The sequence below is a fragment of the Agelaius phoeniceus genome, chromosome 9 (genome assembly GCF_051311805.1).
Source record: "Agelaius phoeniceus isolate bAgePho1 chromosome 9, bAgePho1.hap1, whole genome shotgun sequence".
NCBI lineage: Eukaryota > Metazoa > Chordata > Aves > Passeriformes > Icteridae > Agelaius > Agelaius phoeniceus.
Genome location: NC_135273.1, coordinates 16,545,282 through 16,564,747, shown reverse-complemented (window position 1 = coordinate 16,564,747; position 19,466 = coordinate 16,545,282). Strand labels below are relative to the sequence as shown.

The window sequence follows — 19,466 nt, the reverse complement described above, 5'->3', positions numbered from 1 at the left end:
AACTGCTGCCAAGTGGTGATTAGAGTATTTACTTTCTCTGTTTTAGGAGAAGACTAAACCACCAAATAAAAATTAAAATTGGAAGATATTTTCACTGTCAACCTAAAACTTCTACTTAAAAGTCTTCTGCACAGTCCTGCCTGTCCAGAGTTAGGCACGTTAGCACACCTGTATCTAAACCCAAGATGTGTTTATAGTCATCTATGAAAGAGTTGCTTGTTCTTTAATTCTGGGAAAAGAGCTGTTTAGTCAATCAGAAGACACTACTTCGTGTCTGACTGTCCAAAATTATATTATGCTAAATGGAGAAAACTTATTAACTGTTTGACACTTTATGAATACCATTATATAATGAGATAGAATTCACATTTAAGCTTTCTTCCTTTTGTCAAGTACTTAATTTTTGTGCAGGTCTGGATGGTATACTGGAAAAAAAAAGTAGATTTTCTAGCCATAGCTGCTTGAAATTATATGGATTTCTTAAACACTTTCATTTATCAAACTGCTTTTTCATCAATTTCAGCAGAACATAGTACCCTTTATCCATAAAACTTTAATTTAGTGTGTGTCACTAAGGAAACCAGAGTCAAACTGAGGTTCCCTTATCATAAATGGGCTGGACTAGGGATTTACTGTTTTCTACAGCAATTAATGTGATGTTGTATAGTGTTATATTGTAGTTATAGTTCTGTAGCTAAGACTGAGCTAAGTTCTGTAACAAAGCTATAAATTTTTTGTATTATTTTAGACTTGGCCTAAAGTTTTTGAGATCACTGGTGCTCATGATGCCAAGAAATGAGATGTGCTGAACCTAGGCATTATATTAAAAGACTTTTGTGTTTTCTTTGCAGATGCTGCAAATAGTCTGATTAGCCCTCCTATTATTTCATATACGGATTTCTATAATTCTACACTTGATCATATTGATCTTATGGAAGAATATCATAACTGGCAATGCTATGGCAATTCTCACAGGTAAGAGAATTACTGGTTGTTTCTTGTTGAGTAGTACTTCAAAGCATTGTGTCTATGCTATGTATATCTATATTAAATGTAGTGGATGTATAGTGTCTGTATATGATATGCACGCCATTTATGGCTGTACAGATCCACGTTAAATACTGTATTATTTTATTTAAAAACATATTATAGCTACTACTTACTTGTTACTGCATGGATGTGAGATTGTCTGAAATAAATCTTGTTCTGCCTTTGCAAACTAGAGAAAATATGTAAAATATGGATGATAATAAAGTAATTGTATAATTATTGGCATAGACTTCTGACTGTGTCTTACTACAGACATATTTTAGCCTCCAGTACATTCATAGGCATTTTCCTTGCCTTCAGCAGTAGTTGGGGAAAACTTGGAGACCATAATTTGCTCCACTGAATCAGGTATTTCAGGCTGCTCTTCTGTCTGATACCTGATATTCTACTTGAGAAGGGAAAAAAACAACTAAACAAACCACAAAAAAAACCCAAATGAAAAAAGATAAGTATTACTAAATTCAGTTTCTAGCAGTATTTTCAAATAACAGTTTGTTCTAGTGAGTCAAGTATCACTATATACAAAGTGAAAAAACAGCAGCTATTTGCAAATTATTGTGGAGGAATTACTTACTGAATGATAATTCACTCCCATATTCCTAAAATGAAAATAGTATTCTAGAAAGAAAATATTTAATCTTCTTTTCTCTTGTTAGGTTTTCTTTCTGTCAATACCCATTTATTATTTCTATAGCAGCAAAAAAAGTTATTATTCAGAGGGACTCAGAACAACAAATGATAAGTATTGCACGGGTAAGTCCCTCAATGATAAATGTTTATGTCTCATCCATTGGTACTTTATGAGTATTTGTTAGACTGATATTACACCTGTTGTTACAACTTCTAGTATTTCTGACTACTCTGAAAAAGAACTTAAACCATTTTACTATGAATAGTCTACAGATGTCCATGCTGGGCTCTCTGAGTATTTTTTTCTTTTTGTGTACTTACTTTCAGGATCCTTATAGAGGGCAGTGTTTTAGAGAATAGCTTCTAGTATTGACTTACTTTTCTTCCTCTTTTGAGAAACCAGCATAACATGCTAGCATGTTAAATTAACACAATGATTAAGGAAGAAAAATTCTATGAGAATCTTGAACTGTTTTGTAGTTTATTCTATGGAGGTGTGTTGTCATGGAAGACTAAGATTCAACTGTATCCTTTCAGGTCGTGGAAGAGGTACAGCTTCTGAGCAGCCTCTTCTGGGTGTAAAAAGGCATTGTCTGCCTCCTTCAGTAGTAGTTTTGTACAGGTGTTAAGTGATACTCTTCTCCTCAGTGCCCTGTGTGGCAGCACCACCACCTATCCACTCCTGTCTTGCAGGATATACCTTGTGAATAACTAATTAAAGCATAAGCCAGTTTCCAGAATCTTACGGGTTTATTTCTAACAATTTGGGAAGTGCCACCTTCTTGTTAAACCTCCCAATACATTAATTCAAATGTAGTGTAGAAGGTATCTGCAGTAGAAAAGAAATTTCTCTTCATCTCCTGGAAGAGACTGAAGCAGTTACAGTGTCAGGGAAATGTCTTCAATACACGATACTGAGACCTTTTTACAGTTAACAAGTGTGACACCTTTTTTTCAAATGAAGATACTGCATGTGTGCTGTTTCTTTTTCATTCAAATAGCAAAGCCTTGTGGATAAAGTCTCTCGCAGACAGAAGCCTGACATGAATATGTTATTCCTAAATGTCAAAGTGAGGAGGACACACCTTGTTAGTGATTCACTTGATGAGGTAACAAAAACATAAAATTAAATTGTGTGTTGCTGTAGCTATTGTTAGATTTCAATTTGATAAGTCATATTTAAATCTTTTACACTAAGAGATTGGGAATATAACTACATAATACTAAATAAAGATAATTTAATTACTGTCAAAATTATAGTCCCACAGAACAGATTGGGTTAGACATTTTGAAATTCATTTCCTGTGCTCATAGTGCTCTGTAGCTAAACCCATAACAAACATACATGCTTGCACATGGTCTGTATTTGTGTTTGTATTTTTTCTGTTAAAAATAGCGTGCACAATTATCGATTTCTGTAGGACTTGATTCCATGATAGCAGCATGAATAGTATGTGACTAATCACTAATGAGGTTGTTCTGTTCTAATTCTTTGAATATTTTTATTATTTTCCTTCTCTATCCTATAAGAATAATTTTGGGCTTTCTAGTCTTAAATTCTTTTAACTAATTCCTCACATTCTTCAATGTAAGTTTTCCTTTTTTAGAAATGAAACAGATGTGTTCATTAAAGTAGACAATTCTTCAGTATCCACTTGCTAATTAACATTATTTAGTGAAATTTAGTTCCCTCTCTTTCTCAACTTTGAGATTTCTCAACATTGAGCCTGATGATACTGAAAAATAAGTCCATGTAGTGAAAACAGCCTCAAACAAATTCTGATTACTCATGTCACAAAATGTAAGTTTAAACTTTATTTTTCTATCTTAAAACCTGTCTATTTTTGGCCTTTTCTCCTAAGACAAAAGAAATATAATTGGTAATATTGCTTTCTCTCAGGCATTGTCATTTTATTAACCACTCTAAAATAACCAAGAGCAAATTCAAAAGTTTTTACAGTTGAAATATTCTCCTGTTTATTTCCAGTGTTTTCTTCTACCCATCTCAGAGATGAGTATAAATGTATTATATTCATATTTTCAAATTTATGGGGAGCGGCAGGTGGAGAGTGAAGACGTCTTACTTGTATTTCAAGTTTAAAAAATTTGCAAAGGAGAATCACTTCAGCTAATAAATAACTTGTTTCAAATAACACAAATACTTATAATTATAAAATCTATGTAATATGAATTTGCTTGAGCAACTAACAACATGGAGATTATTTTAGCACATGCATATTCTTGGCTGGTTTAAACACTTTCTCTGGAGCTGGACAGTAATTAATGGTTTAAAGGAAGCTTGCCTAGAGACTCAGTCTGAAAGATCACCTGCATGAAAAGCTATCTCTTAGAGCAACACAATGAAAAGTGCTTGTTACCATTGTCTAAGAAACAGTTCTAAAAAGCAGTGATACTTGCTGGCAGGCATCTTACACAGAACCAAATGGTGTCCAAATATTGAAAGTGTTAGCTTACTTCCCTGTTTCTAAATATTTCCAAATTACATCTAAGTATTTTTATAATTTGTCATTTCCTTCTGGTAGCACAGTAAAAGGTAAAAAATTATGTAGGTCTGAAATATTCCAGACAAACTCAATTCATTATATCTAATTGCTTTTTAAGCCTGTTTGTACACCACCTAACTTCTTTTCAAGCCCAGAGAGTGACACCATGTGCAAAGTTGATGATGTCAAGTAGTCATAATTGTCTTGCTTCTGCAATTCAGTCATTGTTTTAATATAGTTTTGACCTATTAGTAGAAAATTATGCAAATTAATGGTTTCATCAAAGCGAGAGCAGTAGAGCAGAGGCTGAGATGTGTTCTCTATGGCTAGTGGTAGTGATAATATGTTAAATGTCCTTTTTCTTCTGCCTTACCTATTTCACAATAGCTAGCAAGGAAGAAGGCAGATCTGAAAAAGAAGTTGAAAGTCACATTTGTAGGAGAAGCTGGTCTTGATATGGGTGGCCTGACAAAGGAATGGTTTCTGCTTTTGATTCGGCAGATTTTTCACCCAGATTATGGTGAGTCCTCATAATTTTTAAGTAGATTGTGAGAATTTGTTCAGATTCTATGTAAGCACTACTCAGCAATAATGGAAATGTCTTTGTATTATAAACACTTTTTTTTAGCACAAATCCAAAGCATAAACTTTTTAATAACTTAGCTATTAGTTATGAAGGAAATTATCTCAGCCTGAAACAGCTCAGTGGTTTAGCAAATATTCAAGTGGAGATAAGGCCAAATGTATTGGTTTATCATTTAACATCCTTCCCTATTTCTTCACATGCTGCATTTTCTCTTTCTGCCCTCAGTTGTCTTCTTATTGCTAGTTTAGGGAGGGAGCTTTGCTGGGTTTTGTCAGCGACTATAGTTGGGTGCTGTTACTATGCTCAGTTCTGGCAAACTGCCAACCTTGGTCTCCCATGTATCAATGGGGATTTTTTTGGTGCTGGTAGTTGCACTGAGAGTGCCTGCACATTCTAGTACTGTTTCTGTGACTAGGATAGGTAGAGGTTAGTTTTTACTTGAACCTTTGTTGTCGTACGTTCTGTTTGTGATATCTGTGTAGTCAGTATTCTTAAAGGGGTCTGGGGTAATCTCAGAAAAGAAAGGTCCGTCAGTCAGGAGCAGAGACAGTATAGCAGTTGTGAGCCTGAATGAAAAAGCCTGACTCTGATGTTACCAGGACTTGTGAGCCTGTAAGGGCATTTCATGCCCAAGGGGACAAAAAAGTAAGGCTTTTTGATTAAACAGGCCATTGTAAGACGTGAGTGAGCGGTCATAAACAAGCAGTTCTATCCTCTTACTTTATAGTGATGTAGATGGATCTGGGTGTGTTTTATTCACCACTCTAATGAGCTTTCCTCTGTGCATGGATACATTACTGATGACTTAGTGCATCAGTAGTGCAAAGTGTTGACAGGATGGCTTTTAAATTGATTTCCAGGGACTTGAGCATAACACCTGATAGTCATTGAGCTTGCCTGTCTTTGCCTGGAAGTGTTCATGTCCCTTAAAATCATGGTCCTTTATTGTTATTAGGACTTCTTCTAAAGGTACAGAATTTTAAGTCATTAATATGTCGTCATATCTGCTGAGATAATTTGCCTGTAGCCCTTTTTCCACTAAAACGGGGTCTGTGTGAAGACATGACATTGGTGATAGCAACCTTAATAGGAAACAATTTATCCTGCAGAAAGCATTCTGTAAGTTTGACAGTTCCATTAGTAAAAAAGCTGTCAGCAGAGCTTGCTAACTGATGAGTTTGGAAACAGTCAGAGTAATTTATTTTTTCACTATTTCTGGCAGACTTCCTTACGTGAAAGTGCAAATTCTTTCATTGTTACGACTATCAGCCAAGTGTGGGAGGAGTTCAGAAATATACTTGTCCCTTGGAAAGGGACTGTATCCTCTACTGTCTGTAATGTTTAAGATGCAAGTAACACGTCAGAAGCTTGGAAGGGAAAATATCACTGTTATTACCCTTTCCAGGTTAACTGATTCTTCAGGTTTAACTCCTGGAATTTAAAAACTCTTAAATTAAGTCAGCTGTGTGTTTTGCAATGCTTTCTTTATCTTGGTGTGGACAATTAACAAATGGGATTCGAAACCTATTTTGTTCCAACATCCTTATCATCTTTTAGCATGTGAGCTTTGCTCTGCCTTACATGCAGCTGTTCTGTTGCTTCTGGCAATGTCTAATGGCAGTGTCTATCACCTTTTGTGATCAGTTCAAAAAGGGCTTCAAAAGATAAATTGTTCAGGAGAGTGGGGGGAAAAATGTGAAGGCAGCTTTTTGCCTGTAATTTATCATAAGAACTGGATGTCCCTGAGAAAAGTTGGATTTTCATTTCTTTTTTTAATGAAAAGGACTTTGGTTTGGTTTTTTTTTTCAATTAAATATTATTTTTCGCCAAATTTTTTTTCAAACAGAGATACAGTGAGCTATTGCATACAAGATATGCTTAGAACTAGTCAGTGCTTTGGTTTGTACAGACCTTGGCAACAATAATAAGCTTGGCCCATTCAATTCCAGCAAATTCAAAAAGGCCATCACATTTTATCCAGTTTACTTCTGCATTAAAGCACCTTTATGCGAGTGTGTCTTACTTCTCTGAGCAATACTTCCTAGGCATTTGAGAGCTAACAGCTAACAATCTGCTTTCATTATGTAGGTTTTTACTTTCTGTCACTCTTTAAAACAGAATGTTCTGTATCTGACTCAAATAGCAGTCAAACTCATCTATACTCATGATTTCAGCAGGATCTAGCTTGTCATTTAGACCCATGAGTGGCTTTTTTAGGGTACGTGTGGTTTGGGGCTTTTTTAACTTTTCTGGTATAATTTTTTGACAGAAAATATGAAACATATCCCTTTGCTGGTAGTGTGTGTATAACATAAACCATTTACAGTTTTCTATTCTAAGAAGGTAAACTTATGGTATTTGTATCATGGGATTCATGCCAGCATTTTTTGGGATTGTCATCTGCTATTGACCTAGAAAGAGAGGAGGAAGTGAGTTTACATTGCAGTAAGAAAATTTTTAGTTAGACAGTTAATATTTATGGCAGTACCGATGCTGGAGTGCAATGAAGAAACAGATTGCATAGGGAAAATGTGGAATATCCACAACTGGACGCCCTGAAGGACCTGTTGCACCAGCACCAAACAGGGCTGGTGGGCTTGAGCCTGCTTCAGGCTTGGCACTGCCCTTGGTGCTCCTTCCCAAGCACCAGCCTGCCGGCTCCTGCCATGGGTGGGAACAGGGTCCTGAGAACAAGCATGGGATGTGGGCACCCCAGGAGCATTCCAGGGGTGCATGGGTAAGAAAGAGGAGGCTTTGTACGAGTTCTTACAAAGCTCAGTGCCTTTTTAAGGATCACATTGCCATTCTGCAGGCATGTTCACCTACCACAAGGACTCACAGTGCCATTGGTTCAGCAGCTTTAAATGTGACAACTACTCAGAATTCCGACTGGTTGGAGCTGTATCCTTTTATGTCTGCTAGAATGTTCCAAATGACATTCTGGGAATGGTGTGGGGATGAAATAAGGCACTGGCTCAAGCTCCTTCAAAGGTTGTGTATATATCTATGTTCCATTTTAAATGTATTTTTTTTCAGTATTGTTCAAGCAAGTGAACTAAAAATAGGAAGAAAATGGTGGTGTGTGGGTACGTGGTACATTTTACAGCCAGAAAATGCTAAGTCAATATTAAACATGCAACTTTTTTGTTTATAAGTTGTAACTTTAAACCTTGGAGTTTCTTTCAGTAAACATCAATGTGTCTGTGTTCATTAATAGTTCATTCAAGTCCCCATTGAGCAGTATGTGGCTTTTTGCCTTTTTTATTACACAATGGAAGCCACATGCTATTTTGAGCCCTAGTTTATTTTCTAGGTTTTCTGTTGTGGTTATAAATGAAGACCTCAGACAAACAATTCATGATAGTATATGCTCATAACTCCACTGAGATGATGTAATAGTGTCCATTAACTGATTGCAGTTGGATCAGATGGTGGTTGTAGGTCTTTTCTATAGACCTAAATAGATCTATTTTATTCTTGTGAGAAGCTGAATTGGGATCGTTTCAATTTGTTTCATGGGATGCACTTAAATATGCTAATGGATGGGCTGTAGTACCAGTGCAGGTATGTCTTAATGCTTTTAGATTTATTTAAAAGAAACATTGCTTTATTGATCTCTCACTAGAAAATACATATCTTTCTATTTTTCATAACAATACTTTGGAAATTTTATTGTAGAAATGCTTGTATAGAATATTATAGAGAAGATTCTCAAGCATTCTGTCAATGTGCATCATTTGACCATGCTAACCACTGCTTAATTGTAATGAAAAACTGTATTTAAAATTGTCAGTCCAGAAACAATGAAATAATTCACATTCCTTCTGTTTGTTGAGCATGAATCTTAAAATATTTTTTCCAAGCTACAGAAATACTATCTATAATATGGATGTGTCAGATTTGCCCTTAACTTTTGACATATATAGCTTATGGGACTTGCTGTATATAACAGTATCACCTTGGATATTCGTTTCCCACCTTGCTGTTACAAGAAATTATTGAGTCCTCCCATTGTTCCCTGTGATCATAACGCACTTGTAGGCATCTGTGGTGTCACATTAGATGACCTGTTTCAGATTATGCCTGTAAGTATTACATTTTCTAAGAGGCAAAATTACTGATATAAAACCTGATTTATTCATATTTAATGCTAGAGTTATGAACTGTTTGAAAACAGCTTGTTTTTCAGCACAGGCTGATAACGTCGTCTTCTGATGGAAACAGAAAATCTCTGTGTTTTCTAGCATAGCATGCATTTTTAAAATACAGCTTTTTCCAAGATGCTTTCTGTGTAAAACAATGCTTCTAGCATATCCTTGCAAAGTGCATCACTTAATTTTGTAGATTTACTAAATAGTTTTTTACTCATATTGTAGGAATTGGCGCATGGACTAAGTGAACTTCTATCCTACGAAGGCAATGTTGAAGAGGATTTCTACTCAACCTTTCAGGTCATTAAATGCACAATTCTAAGTGGTTCTCAACTCGTTCAATGATTTTTCCCAGTGCTAGAATGGCAATGGAGTGGCTTATTGCAGTGTGACTGCTAATTGTTTGGAATATAACTGCACGGGATCAGAGCTGGCTCCAGGAGCCGCGCTGCCCGGCACTGCTGCATGTTCCACAGTTGGCTCCGTGGTGACACTCCAGGCTGTTGCTCCTGACAGTGTAGGTGAGCCCAGTGCTCACCACCAGGGTCACTTGGCCAGCTGCTGGTGCATTTCCAGCTCTTTGCTTTTCTGTCTAACCCAGAAGATAGTCAAAGTTCACTTGTTTTTTTTTATTCACTTTGTCCAAGAAATCTCACTTCAGCAATAGCCTGTTCAGGTTCTTACAGTTTTGCCTGACCTGTGTGTTGTAACTGCTATTTCAGTCAGGAAAGTCTTTTTCAATTACTCATTGTTTCAGAACACGCATATGAGTTAATGAAATTTCATATTGGTGGTACTTAGTTCCTAGGTGAGCTACAGCAGAGCAAATACCTTCTTAATTGCATTTGCTGCTCCTGTGCTATTCTTTTGTATGAAAAGCTCTATGGCTTCAGAGCCTGCAGGTCGTTTTGACATGCCACTATGTAACAGGGTCAAATTTTGTTCTTGGAATACTAATTTTCTGAGCAATTTGTTGAAAACTGTAATATTTAACTTGTAAAAGCCTCACAACCCTCAGAATTACAGCATATGCTGAAGAAAGGAAGGGAATACATGACATAATCTTTGCATTTGTAAGTATATTAATTTATTTTCCAGTGCTCACCTTGACTCCTCTTTTTCTGTAGGTTTTTCAGGAAGAATTTGGTGTCATAAAATCTTACAACTTAAAGCCAAATGGAGATAAAATTCCAGTCACAAATAGGAATAGGAAAGGTAATTTGACATGTATTAACCACGCATACTTTGTAGATTTAAGTTTGTCCTTTTTCTCCTTTCTATAAACCTATGCTTTCATAAACAGATTGTGAAAATGAAATGGCTGTAGTTCTTTCTGGTATGCCTACCGATTTAATGGTATCTAAAACTAAATGCTTTCGTTTTTCATATTCACTACAATTTTAGAGGGCAGAACAAGTTACTGATTAAAATTATTATAACGTAACAAAACAATTTTTTTTTTTTAGAATATGTGCAGCTCTATGTTGATTTTCTTCTCAATAGATCGATCTACAAACAATTTGCAGCTTTCTATTATGGATTTCATAGTGTCTGTGCTTCATATGCATTACTGGTAAGAATAAGTGAAACATAACTCTTCACTTCTATTTCAAGTATTTGACAATGAGTTATCTAAATTAAATTGTACTGGATGATTTTAAGATTTGGAAAGAATCTTGACTGATCAATAGACTTGATTAATCCAACATAAGTAGAAGAAATTAATCAGAAATTAATCAACTATTCTCTGTAGTGTTTCATTGAAAAGCCATAAATAAAGCTCCAGAAAACAGATTTATCACTGTGTATTCACAGACACATCACAGGCTCTCCAGTGAATGTTTACAAGGTTTCTATGTATTCCCCACATTTAGGAACTGCAGAACAACTGTGTCTGAGTGCTCCTGAGTGACTCCTCTGAAAACATATATTGCTTTTTGCAGGAAGAGCACTCAGCGAGGTTGAGATTAAACATTCTTCTATTTTCCGTCCTGTTTGGCTGTTGGAATGACTTTTTAAATTTACAGTATCCCTTCTGCACTGAGAAAGAAGAGAAAGTTTCAACTTGTCAGGGATTTTCTAAATTCCAGTGAAATTGGTGAGCTGTGGCACCTTGCAGCAAAGTGAGGTGTTCCCAACCACAGGGAAGGTTCTGGAAGGACAATGAGAATCCATTGAAATGCCATGGCATAGTTCCACGCAACTTGATGGTGTTGTAGGCAATGAATAAGTGGGTTCTGTAGGTGTAAGTTTAGTGGATATGAAACATGGCTCATTGTTAGAAGTATTTGCTTTGCACAACAGTGTGTACAACTGAGAGTCGAGTTCTGTCAGCCTCTGCTGCTCAGCTACCCATGCTGGGACTGGCAGTGCAAATGAAATGGAAGTTGAAATCAAAATTGACATCAAGACCCTCCCTCAGATTTCCATATGTACAAACTTCCTGACTCATTTGTAGTCTGATGACATCATAGGCAAGTCAGTGTAATAAATGTAAGAATGATGAAGAAATGAAGAACATAATATGCTGAAATATTGTGTTATCCTGTAATTACCTTTCTACTATGTCTGGCAGTAAGAGATTCTTCAAAGTGCTGAGCAATTAATTTTTCTATAATCAGTATATATCCAAGTTAGAGACTTACATTGAATGATATTCTGTTAATTTTTCTGTAATGACAAAATAAAAAATTAATCTAGTAGCATAATTTCTCATCTTCTTTAAAAAATTAAATATTTTATCTTTGATTTTTGGCAGCTACTTCGTCCAGAGGAGGTTGAAATTCTTGTCTGTGGCAGTCCTGAACTGGACATGTCTGCTTTACAGAGAAGTACCCAATACGAGGGCTACCAAAAAACTGATCTGACTATACGGTAGGCCTGGGTTTTTATTCTAATTACTGAGTTTAAAATGTCATGGAATGTTAGTCTTCCAGCAGTAATCTCTTCAAGGATAACCTGAGAATGACTGAAGTTTTAGAAACCTATTTCTAAATAAGACAAAGACACTACTAAATTGTCATAAGTAGGAAGAATTAGAACCTTAATAGTATGTGTTTACTGAATGTCCTTAAAAGATTAGGACCACATTGAAGTGGAATAGTTTGAAAAGCAAAGCATATGCAAATCCTGCATATGAAATGTCAGTATTTTTATTATCCAGTCTTCCAAAAGTTCTTTTTTTACTCAATTCTCTTTGATACCAAGGACATTTATATTAGTGAATAGAAGGCATTTTTATTTGCATAGATAAGTGTGTTGGGCTATCATTTGGCAAGACATCATTCCAAATTAATAGAATATTGTACTTGTCAATTCCTTGCGAATTTACCCTTGTATATTGGAGTACTGCTGATGTCCTATAGATTATATTAATTAAACTCTCAGTAAGTGATATTCACCATGTAGTACTTGCAGTTTTATTATCATCTTCATACTACTTTTTTATGATATTGCATCTTGCAACTTTTTCTTCTCCCTCTGCCCCGAGCATAGATACTTCTGGGATGTAGTACTTGGATTTTCTCTGGATCTTCAAAAGAAGCTGCTACATTTTGCTACAGGAAGTGATAGAGTACCTGTGGGAGGAATGGCTGATCTGAATTTCAAGATTTCAAGGAGTGAAACATCCACTAATTGGTAAGTAATGTTTTGGATTTTTAAAACTTTTTTCATTAATTTTTTTTCCCAAGAGCCCTTATTGCTCTTGAATGTCTTTTTACAGAAGAGCAAATGATTGTGCAAGGAAGAAACTGCATGAACTCCTTTAATTTGCCTTCAGAATGTTATACCCATTTATTGATTGCATGAATTTTAAAAAGAAGGAAGTTTTTTTTCCAGTTGGTGTTTACATTTGAGACTGGTAATTATTTATAGGGATTATTTACATGTTTCAATTCAAATAAATTATTTATTTTTATCATTCCTAACATGACAGCTGATCTATTGAAAATACACCCTGAACTACCATGAATTTTTCTGAATTTTTTGAGTTTGATGGCATTATTTATAGCAAGCCAGTTAGTATTTTTTTAATTTTTAAGACTGGGGAAAGTCAGTTTAAATAATTTTAAAGCTGTATAGAAAAACTTGCTGCTCTGAAGCTCTTTGCAAAGCAGTAATTACTGGCTTTACCTAGATTTCTCAAACACTTAGAGTAATCAAAATATTTAAATGGAACTATATTTTTCAAAGTCTGAATTTTGCTGGGTTTTCTGTGAAGAACTGATCTAAAGGCATAAACATAATAAATTTTGAGGTTGTTTTAAATTTAATTTATCTCATTACTGTGATATTTCTAATGCTTTTCTCAATGAGGTAATAACTAGTTCCAGCAACATTTAAAGGAACATGAAGATCAGATGACAAATGAAGATAAATCAGTCAACATTGAATCACTCTTAATGTACCTTCTTTAAATTGTTTTCTTTCTTAAAAATGAGAAAATGTGTTTCGAAATAAGTGTGCATTTTAAACTGCTGAAGGTCCATGTTTTGCAAGATAATTGTTACTGTCAGACTGCCTGCACAGGCATAAATGCAGACACCATCATCATATTGCTCACACAATAGTATCAAAGAATGTAATAGCAATATAAATTGGCAATTTTAATAAAAGCTTCTCAACTTTCCAAATTCTGAAGCCATGACTTCAGTCCAAATAACAGATCTTCAGTGATCATTTAAAGAAATGTTTAACTGAACGTGTAGAGGCAGTGTTCTGGTTCTATGGCATTATTCTTAAATGTGTTTTGCTGGGTGTTTTTTAAATTATTTTAGGTTACCTGTGGCACATACCTGCTTCAACCAGCTTTGTCTCCCTCCTTACAAGAACAAGAAGGAACTGAGGCAAAAGTTAATAATTGGAATTTCAAATGCAGAGGGGTTTGGTCTGGAATAAGATAAAATACTCCAAGAACAGCATTTTTATGTAGCATTCACTCTCTTCTGATTGTGCCTTTAAGCTTTTCATTGTTATGTCTCTTGATACTGTGCCAGTTTATCACATTTAGATAATTTTTTTAAATTAAATATGAAGTGTATGGTTTTTTCCTGAATGGCAATACATTTGCTGCTTGCTTTGTCTCAGAAGTAGCTTTCTTTGTACAAAAAGCTCATCTGTTTGATAAACAAAACCCAACTAAGACAATTCCCAAATGTTGTTTTTCTTAATAGCACTTTATTATTAATCATAATTCCTTTACATCAAGGTATCCTACTGGGAGAAAATATACAGAATATTTCTCTATTGGTTAATCCCAGTGGCAGAAAAAATATAACATCAGCATGTAGCCTTTTTTTTTTCCACAAAGGCAAATAGGAATTTTAGTCTTTATAAAATGTATGTAGTTTTATTATTCTGGTTTTCCTGCTTGGGGAAACCAGCTGTCTAAGAAGTATGTAAATAACTGCCTGTGAAGAAATAGGGTTTTGATAGTGCCATTTACTGCTAAAAAATTATTTTTATGAATAAGAGGTTTTAGATGTTGTATATTCAGCTTTTACACTTGACTGTACAAGAGTGTTAAAAGGTATTTTTTCAGCTTGAGGGGATTCAAGTTCAAGCTACAAGTATTAAGGAATTTGTATGTCCATTCTTAACAGCAAACTAGCCAGATCTACTGTAGCATTATAGTAAATAAAACTAGATATTTAAAATAAATACCACATCTGGTGAAATGCTTTAGGAAGAGAATTATATCCACAACTGGTGGAAAACTGATATAGTGTATTATGGTATCATTTTTTTGCAGCAACTTTGTTGAAAGTCTTAAATAAGCTGTGACAAAAGTGAACACAATAACATTTCTGAAGAATGTTGAAACTTTCATTAACTTGGAGACCAGCATTTAAAAATGTTTTGTGTTTTTCACTGCACAAACTTTGTGAAAAGAATTCTTGGTATGTCTGCTCTGAATTAGTAAATTAGCAGCTGGGGAAGAAATGGTTCTAAAATACTGAAATAATTGTAAATCTGGGTTTTATTCATTAAATTGAAACACTTTGTCAGCATGTAGTATAGTTTTAAATTTGAACAGCTACTGTGTGTTCTGTAGATTTTTCTTTCAGCTGAATAAGGCCCAGATCATTTGAGACACTTTGGCATCTAATTTGTCAGCTTTCCCCATTGACTTCTGCTGGGGCATGGATGCATATCTATCTTGTAGTGTCTGTACTCAAATACTATATTAGTCTTCTTTCTTTCTCTGTATTATTTACATAAAATCAACAGATTTATGAAGGATTAACAAATTAATCTGTCTAATTCACGCTTTCAAAGCTGTTCTGAATATTCTTCAATAGCTAAGTGTACATTTTATTTTTTTATTTCTTCTAAAAAGTTACTGGTGATTTTACTGTTTTATTAAGACAGAGATAAATATTAGGATATTTTAGAATATTTGACACTGTATCCATAGTGCTGTCATTGAAACCAGTAATAAAGTTTCCATTGGCTTTAGCCTGGAACTGTGCTAGGTTAGCACAAAGCATGCTAAAAGCAGCACTGAAAAATTCTGCATTTTTTCATTGTATCTCCCAAGTGGAGAATTTAAAATTAATTTTAACTTGAAGGATTTCAGATGTTGAGAAATAAATTAAGCTTTCACTGTTGCACTGAATGAACTAGATAGCTGCAAGCAATGTTAAATTTCTAACACCTGAATGTGGATGTAAGTAGGAAACCTGGAAACAAAGACCTACAACCTTTCCTCTCTTTATAGAATTGGATTCATCAAAGGTTGGCTTATGAATAAATAGCTATACAGATTATCTGAAAACATGGCAAATTAGCCAAAATATTTTTTTAATGCTTAAACCTGCTTTTAATAACTATTTCTCTACTATTGTTAAAATAAGAGCTTTATCTTTTCTCGTTTTCACTGAATTGCACTTTGCCTTCTGTTCAGTTTTATTTATTGAAGCTTTTTTTGAGATAATGTGTAATATTACCTCAGAATTCTAAAAATGCTATTGTATTTGCATCAGTTTTTAAATCAGATTGTCATTCGAAGACATTTTATATATTTCCTGATGTTGATAAATTAAATAGTAAATTTTGTATTTGTTAAATGAAAGCATTACACTGTATTTATGAAATAAGCCTCTGATAATTTTAAAAAATTTATTCAACGGTGTTTTGTTGTTCTTGTGTCTTGCCCTGTAACCCAGCAAATCTTTTTTTATCTCCATCATTGTTTTGTACTGTACAAAAGAAATCTTGTTTGTATAAACTTGTTCACTACTAAGTATCTATTTTTATGTATCAAAATTGTCCAGTCATTAAATCAAATATTTCAAATGCTGACCTCACTTGTATAATTTCAGATTTCCAAAATTGGTCATAATGGGTATAAAATTATGATCGACCTCTCTGGTTTTGGTTTATTTTTCTCTTGAGAAGTTTTCTTTATCATAACAGTTCTGCTAAAACATTGCATAGCTCGCTGAGAAGAAACTAAATTCCAACAACCAGACATACATCAAGACTTAAATTTTGTATTTACAGTCAAAATTACAGGTGTTCTGGAGCATGGTGTAATAATGCTGTAAAACAGCATGGATCTCCTCATGGATCCAACAACTGGGGTTGTTCCATGTGGAGAAGAGAAGGTTTTGGGAGCATGCAGTTGCAGCCTTCCAGTACCTGAAGGGGGCTCATGAAAATGAGAGAGAGGGACTTTTTATATGGGGAGATAGCAGCAGGACAAGGAGAAATGGTTGTAAACTGAAAGAGGGCAGGTTTAGATGAGATGTTAGAATGAGGTTCTTTATCCAGAGGATGGTGAGGCAGTGGAACAGGTTGTCCAGAGATGTTGTGGATGCCCCATCTCTGGAAGTATTCAAGGCCAGGCTGAACGGAGCCCTGCGGAACCTGATCTGGTGAATGGCTGGGAGGGTTGGAACTATGTCGTCTCTAAGGCCCCCTCCTACCCAAAGCATTCTATGATTCTAACTTAATTTTCCTTTTTTTTTAACTACCTCAGTTGCAAGATTACTTGGAGATGCAAAGCCACAAGCTGTTGTATGTTTTTCTGCCTAATTTGAACACAGGTCAGGACGGACAGGTAACAAGAACATGGTGCTTTCTCACGGACGCAGGCCCTGGTCACAGAACTGTTACCTTTGTACCACTCCAGTTACCTACAGATGGCAGCAAAGATGAAGATTGAAACAATTTAATTAGAGGTCAGACTTCCCTCTTAGCTAACAGTAGATATTATAAATGCACATAATGAAGAAAAAAGTAATGTTTAAAAAAATTATATCACAATTAATTGCAATTTGGCAAACTCAACGAATATAAATTGACTTATAGCAAACAAATATGGAGAAAGGAGAAGCAGCTTCTTGTATCTAGGGCTGGATTTTGAAAGTATCCTCTCTTTTCAGTAAGAGTTCCTAATGTGGTTTTGGGACCAATGAAGGACTCTGCCAAAACCTCAGACAGGAGATTGGTTATACCTGATCTCTGACCAGTCAATAGCCTCAAGACTGATATTTGGAAAGATGTTGGAAAGCCTGGCTTGCCTTGTCCTGTTTCAGCTAGGGATCAGAAGGCTGGCACTGGGGCTTAAAATTGAAATGCTGTATTTCTTTTTGATTTTTTGGCCAAAAGTGGTGAGATTCTTTCTCTGTAGTAGAAGTTGGTGCTGGTACTGGTTGACTTGCTCCAGAAGCAAATGTTATACCCATTGTTAATCTTCATAGCTTTGGTATTTAATATTCTTTCAGAGCTCCTTCTTGAAAAAATGAAAATATCTGAAAGGTCCCTCAAAGCCTCTTGTTTCATGTCCTGACTGTCAGATAATAATATTTTTTCTCTTCTAGAGCCCCTGATTTTCTTCCAATGAATTTATTTGGGTCAAGTAATTTTCGAGTCTTTTGTGGGGGGATTTTTTGGGGGTTTTGGTTTGGTTTGGTTTTTGGGGTTTTTTGGTTTGGTTTTTGTGGTTGTTTTGGGGGTTTTTTGATGGTTTTTTTGTTTGGTTTGGTTTTTTGGGGTTTGGTTGTTGGTTTTTTTTTGGTTGATTGGTTGGGTTTTTTTGAGGGTCTGTACTGGGCTATGTGTTGTTGAAGTTCCTCACACTTTTAAATATTCATGTGTATAAGAAAATAATGAGGTGGCCTGTACTGCCAAAGCTGTTTCTCTTGTGTTAGAAATGTTCTAATTAATAGTGAAATAGGTTTTGTTGTTAAATTAATGAGCAAAAATGGCCCCCAGTGATCTGCACCTTTCAAATTGTTAATTAAATTCTTACTGAATTCTTTGAACCCCAATGCCTTTATGTAAATCACAATAGGTCAAGGAAGATGGAGAGATTTTTTTCTGATGATCTGGTGAAGCACTTGCTCATTAGACTCTGGAAAGGTGGGAGAAGTTCAGATAAGTTGGGCAAACTAAGTTCAGTTCTGGACTCTTCTGCAGTACTAGAGTTAATAATAGTTATGTAATACCTATATGCATAATGAAAGGATATATCAATGAATGTCCTGTCTGTTTTGTGTTCTACTACAGGAAGGCTTCATTTACCATTTTTCCTTTTGGCATCAGTTTAATGATTTGGTACTTGTAGTGAGTGAGACTTTTACTTTTTGATGCAGTATTTTCTTCCCATGAGAGTCATTCTAGATTCTGTAGATATATAATGTTCAGGTTTAATTTAAGGGCTTCTTGTTTATTTGCTGCTTTAACTCTATAACATGATTTCTATTAACCAGGAGAGATGAATCTGTTCTCAGAGAGTCATTAGTTATCTTCTCACCAGAATCTCTGGCTGTTGCCATACTATAGATAATAACAATCCAGCCTCCACTGGCATTACCAGAGCAGAACTATTTGTAGCTACATTATGTAATTCAAGCATCTTGTCAAGGGGTGAGTTTACTCAGTGTACATTCAATCTCTGCTCTAGCAGAGAGCTAGAACATGAATTTCTTTTGCTATTTGTTTTGTGTCAGTAGCAATACTGTGAAAGTCAAGAGCTGTGTTTTGTCCGCTGGAAAAATCAATCCAGCTGGATATAAAGTCGCTAAAGTACAGTCATTTTTGAAAGCCATGGGGTTTAAACTCAAACATGTGGATCTTGATTTTGGTTGTTTTCTGGTGAATTTATGAACCTCACATTCTTGGTTTCTGAAGACTTTATACTGCCTGGGATTTTAATAGTTGGCCTTGATTAGTGGTAATGTGCCAGACTGAGCAGAGAAGGCACTTAATTTTGTCATCTTGCTCAACTGCTTTAAAGAGGGATCTTTTCCCAGCTCTTTCTGGATTCCAAGATGGAAAGTATCTTGCTCAGATACGTGAACACTCTGACAAGACATGTTTTGTATATTAAATGCATATTAATTCTTTATCCTTTATTAATAGAAAATTTATTTAACCGTAGCAGATAAATGTGGCCTGTGTAAAATAGAGATAAGCACAGTAGCAGAATAGAAGAAATTTACTTCCTTAGGATTTTGATGGAATTGCTTTTTAGTTGGAGAAATCTAATTTTATTTCCTTAGCTGATAAGGTTAAATTTTTCTAGGGTAGAATATC

At 35.1% G+C, this 19,466-nt stretch overlaps 1 protein-coding gene across 2 annotated transcripts in view; it reads left to right on the top strand.

Moving 5' to 3' along the window:
- The window catches only part of HECTD2 (HECT domain E3 ubiquitin protein ligase 2), a 32,183-nt gene extending 15,957 nt beyond the window's left edge, over positions 1 to 16,226 (top strand). Inside the window, exons 10-21 of one of the 2 annotated variants that reach the window (XM_054637639.2) lie at positions 852 to 975; positions 1,707 to 1,803; positions 2,682 to 2,789; positions 4,572 to 4,704; positions 7,583 to 7,671; positions 8,697 to 8,855; positions 9,147 to 9,221; positions 10,049 to 10,136; positions 10,388 to 10,494; positions 11,680 to 11,795; positions 12,417 to 12,560; positions 13,700 to 16,226. In XM_054637639.2, coding sequence (XP_054493614.2) covers positions 852 to 975; positions 1,707 to 1,803; positions 2,682 to 2,789; positions 4,572 to 4,704; positions 7,583 to 7,671; positions 8,697 to 8,855; positions 9,147 to 9,221; positions 10,049 to 10,136; positions 10,388 to 10,494; positions 11,680 to 11,795; positions 12,417 to 12,560; positions 13,700 to 13,820 — 1,361 coding nt within the window. In that variant the 3' untranslated portion in view covers positions 13,821 to 16,226. Of the gene's footprint in view, positions 1 to 851; positions 976 to 1,706; positions 1,804 to 2,681; positions 2,790 to 4,571; positions 4,705 to 7,582; positions 7,672 to 8,696; positions 8,856 to 9,146; positions 9,222 to 10,048; positions 10,137 to 10,387; positions 10,495 to 11,679; positions 11,796 to 12,416; positions 12,561 to 13,699 lie in introns of those variants that run through there. The other variant, XM_077183068.1, reaches the window with a different exon arrangement.
- The last annotated feature ends 3,240 nt before the right edge of the window (positions 16,227 to 19,466 follow it).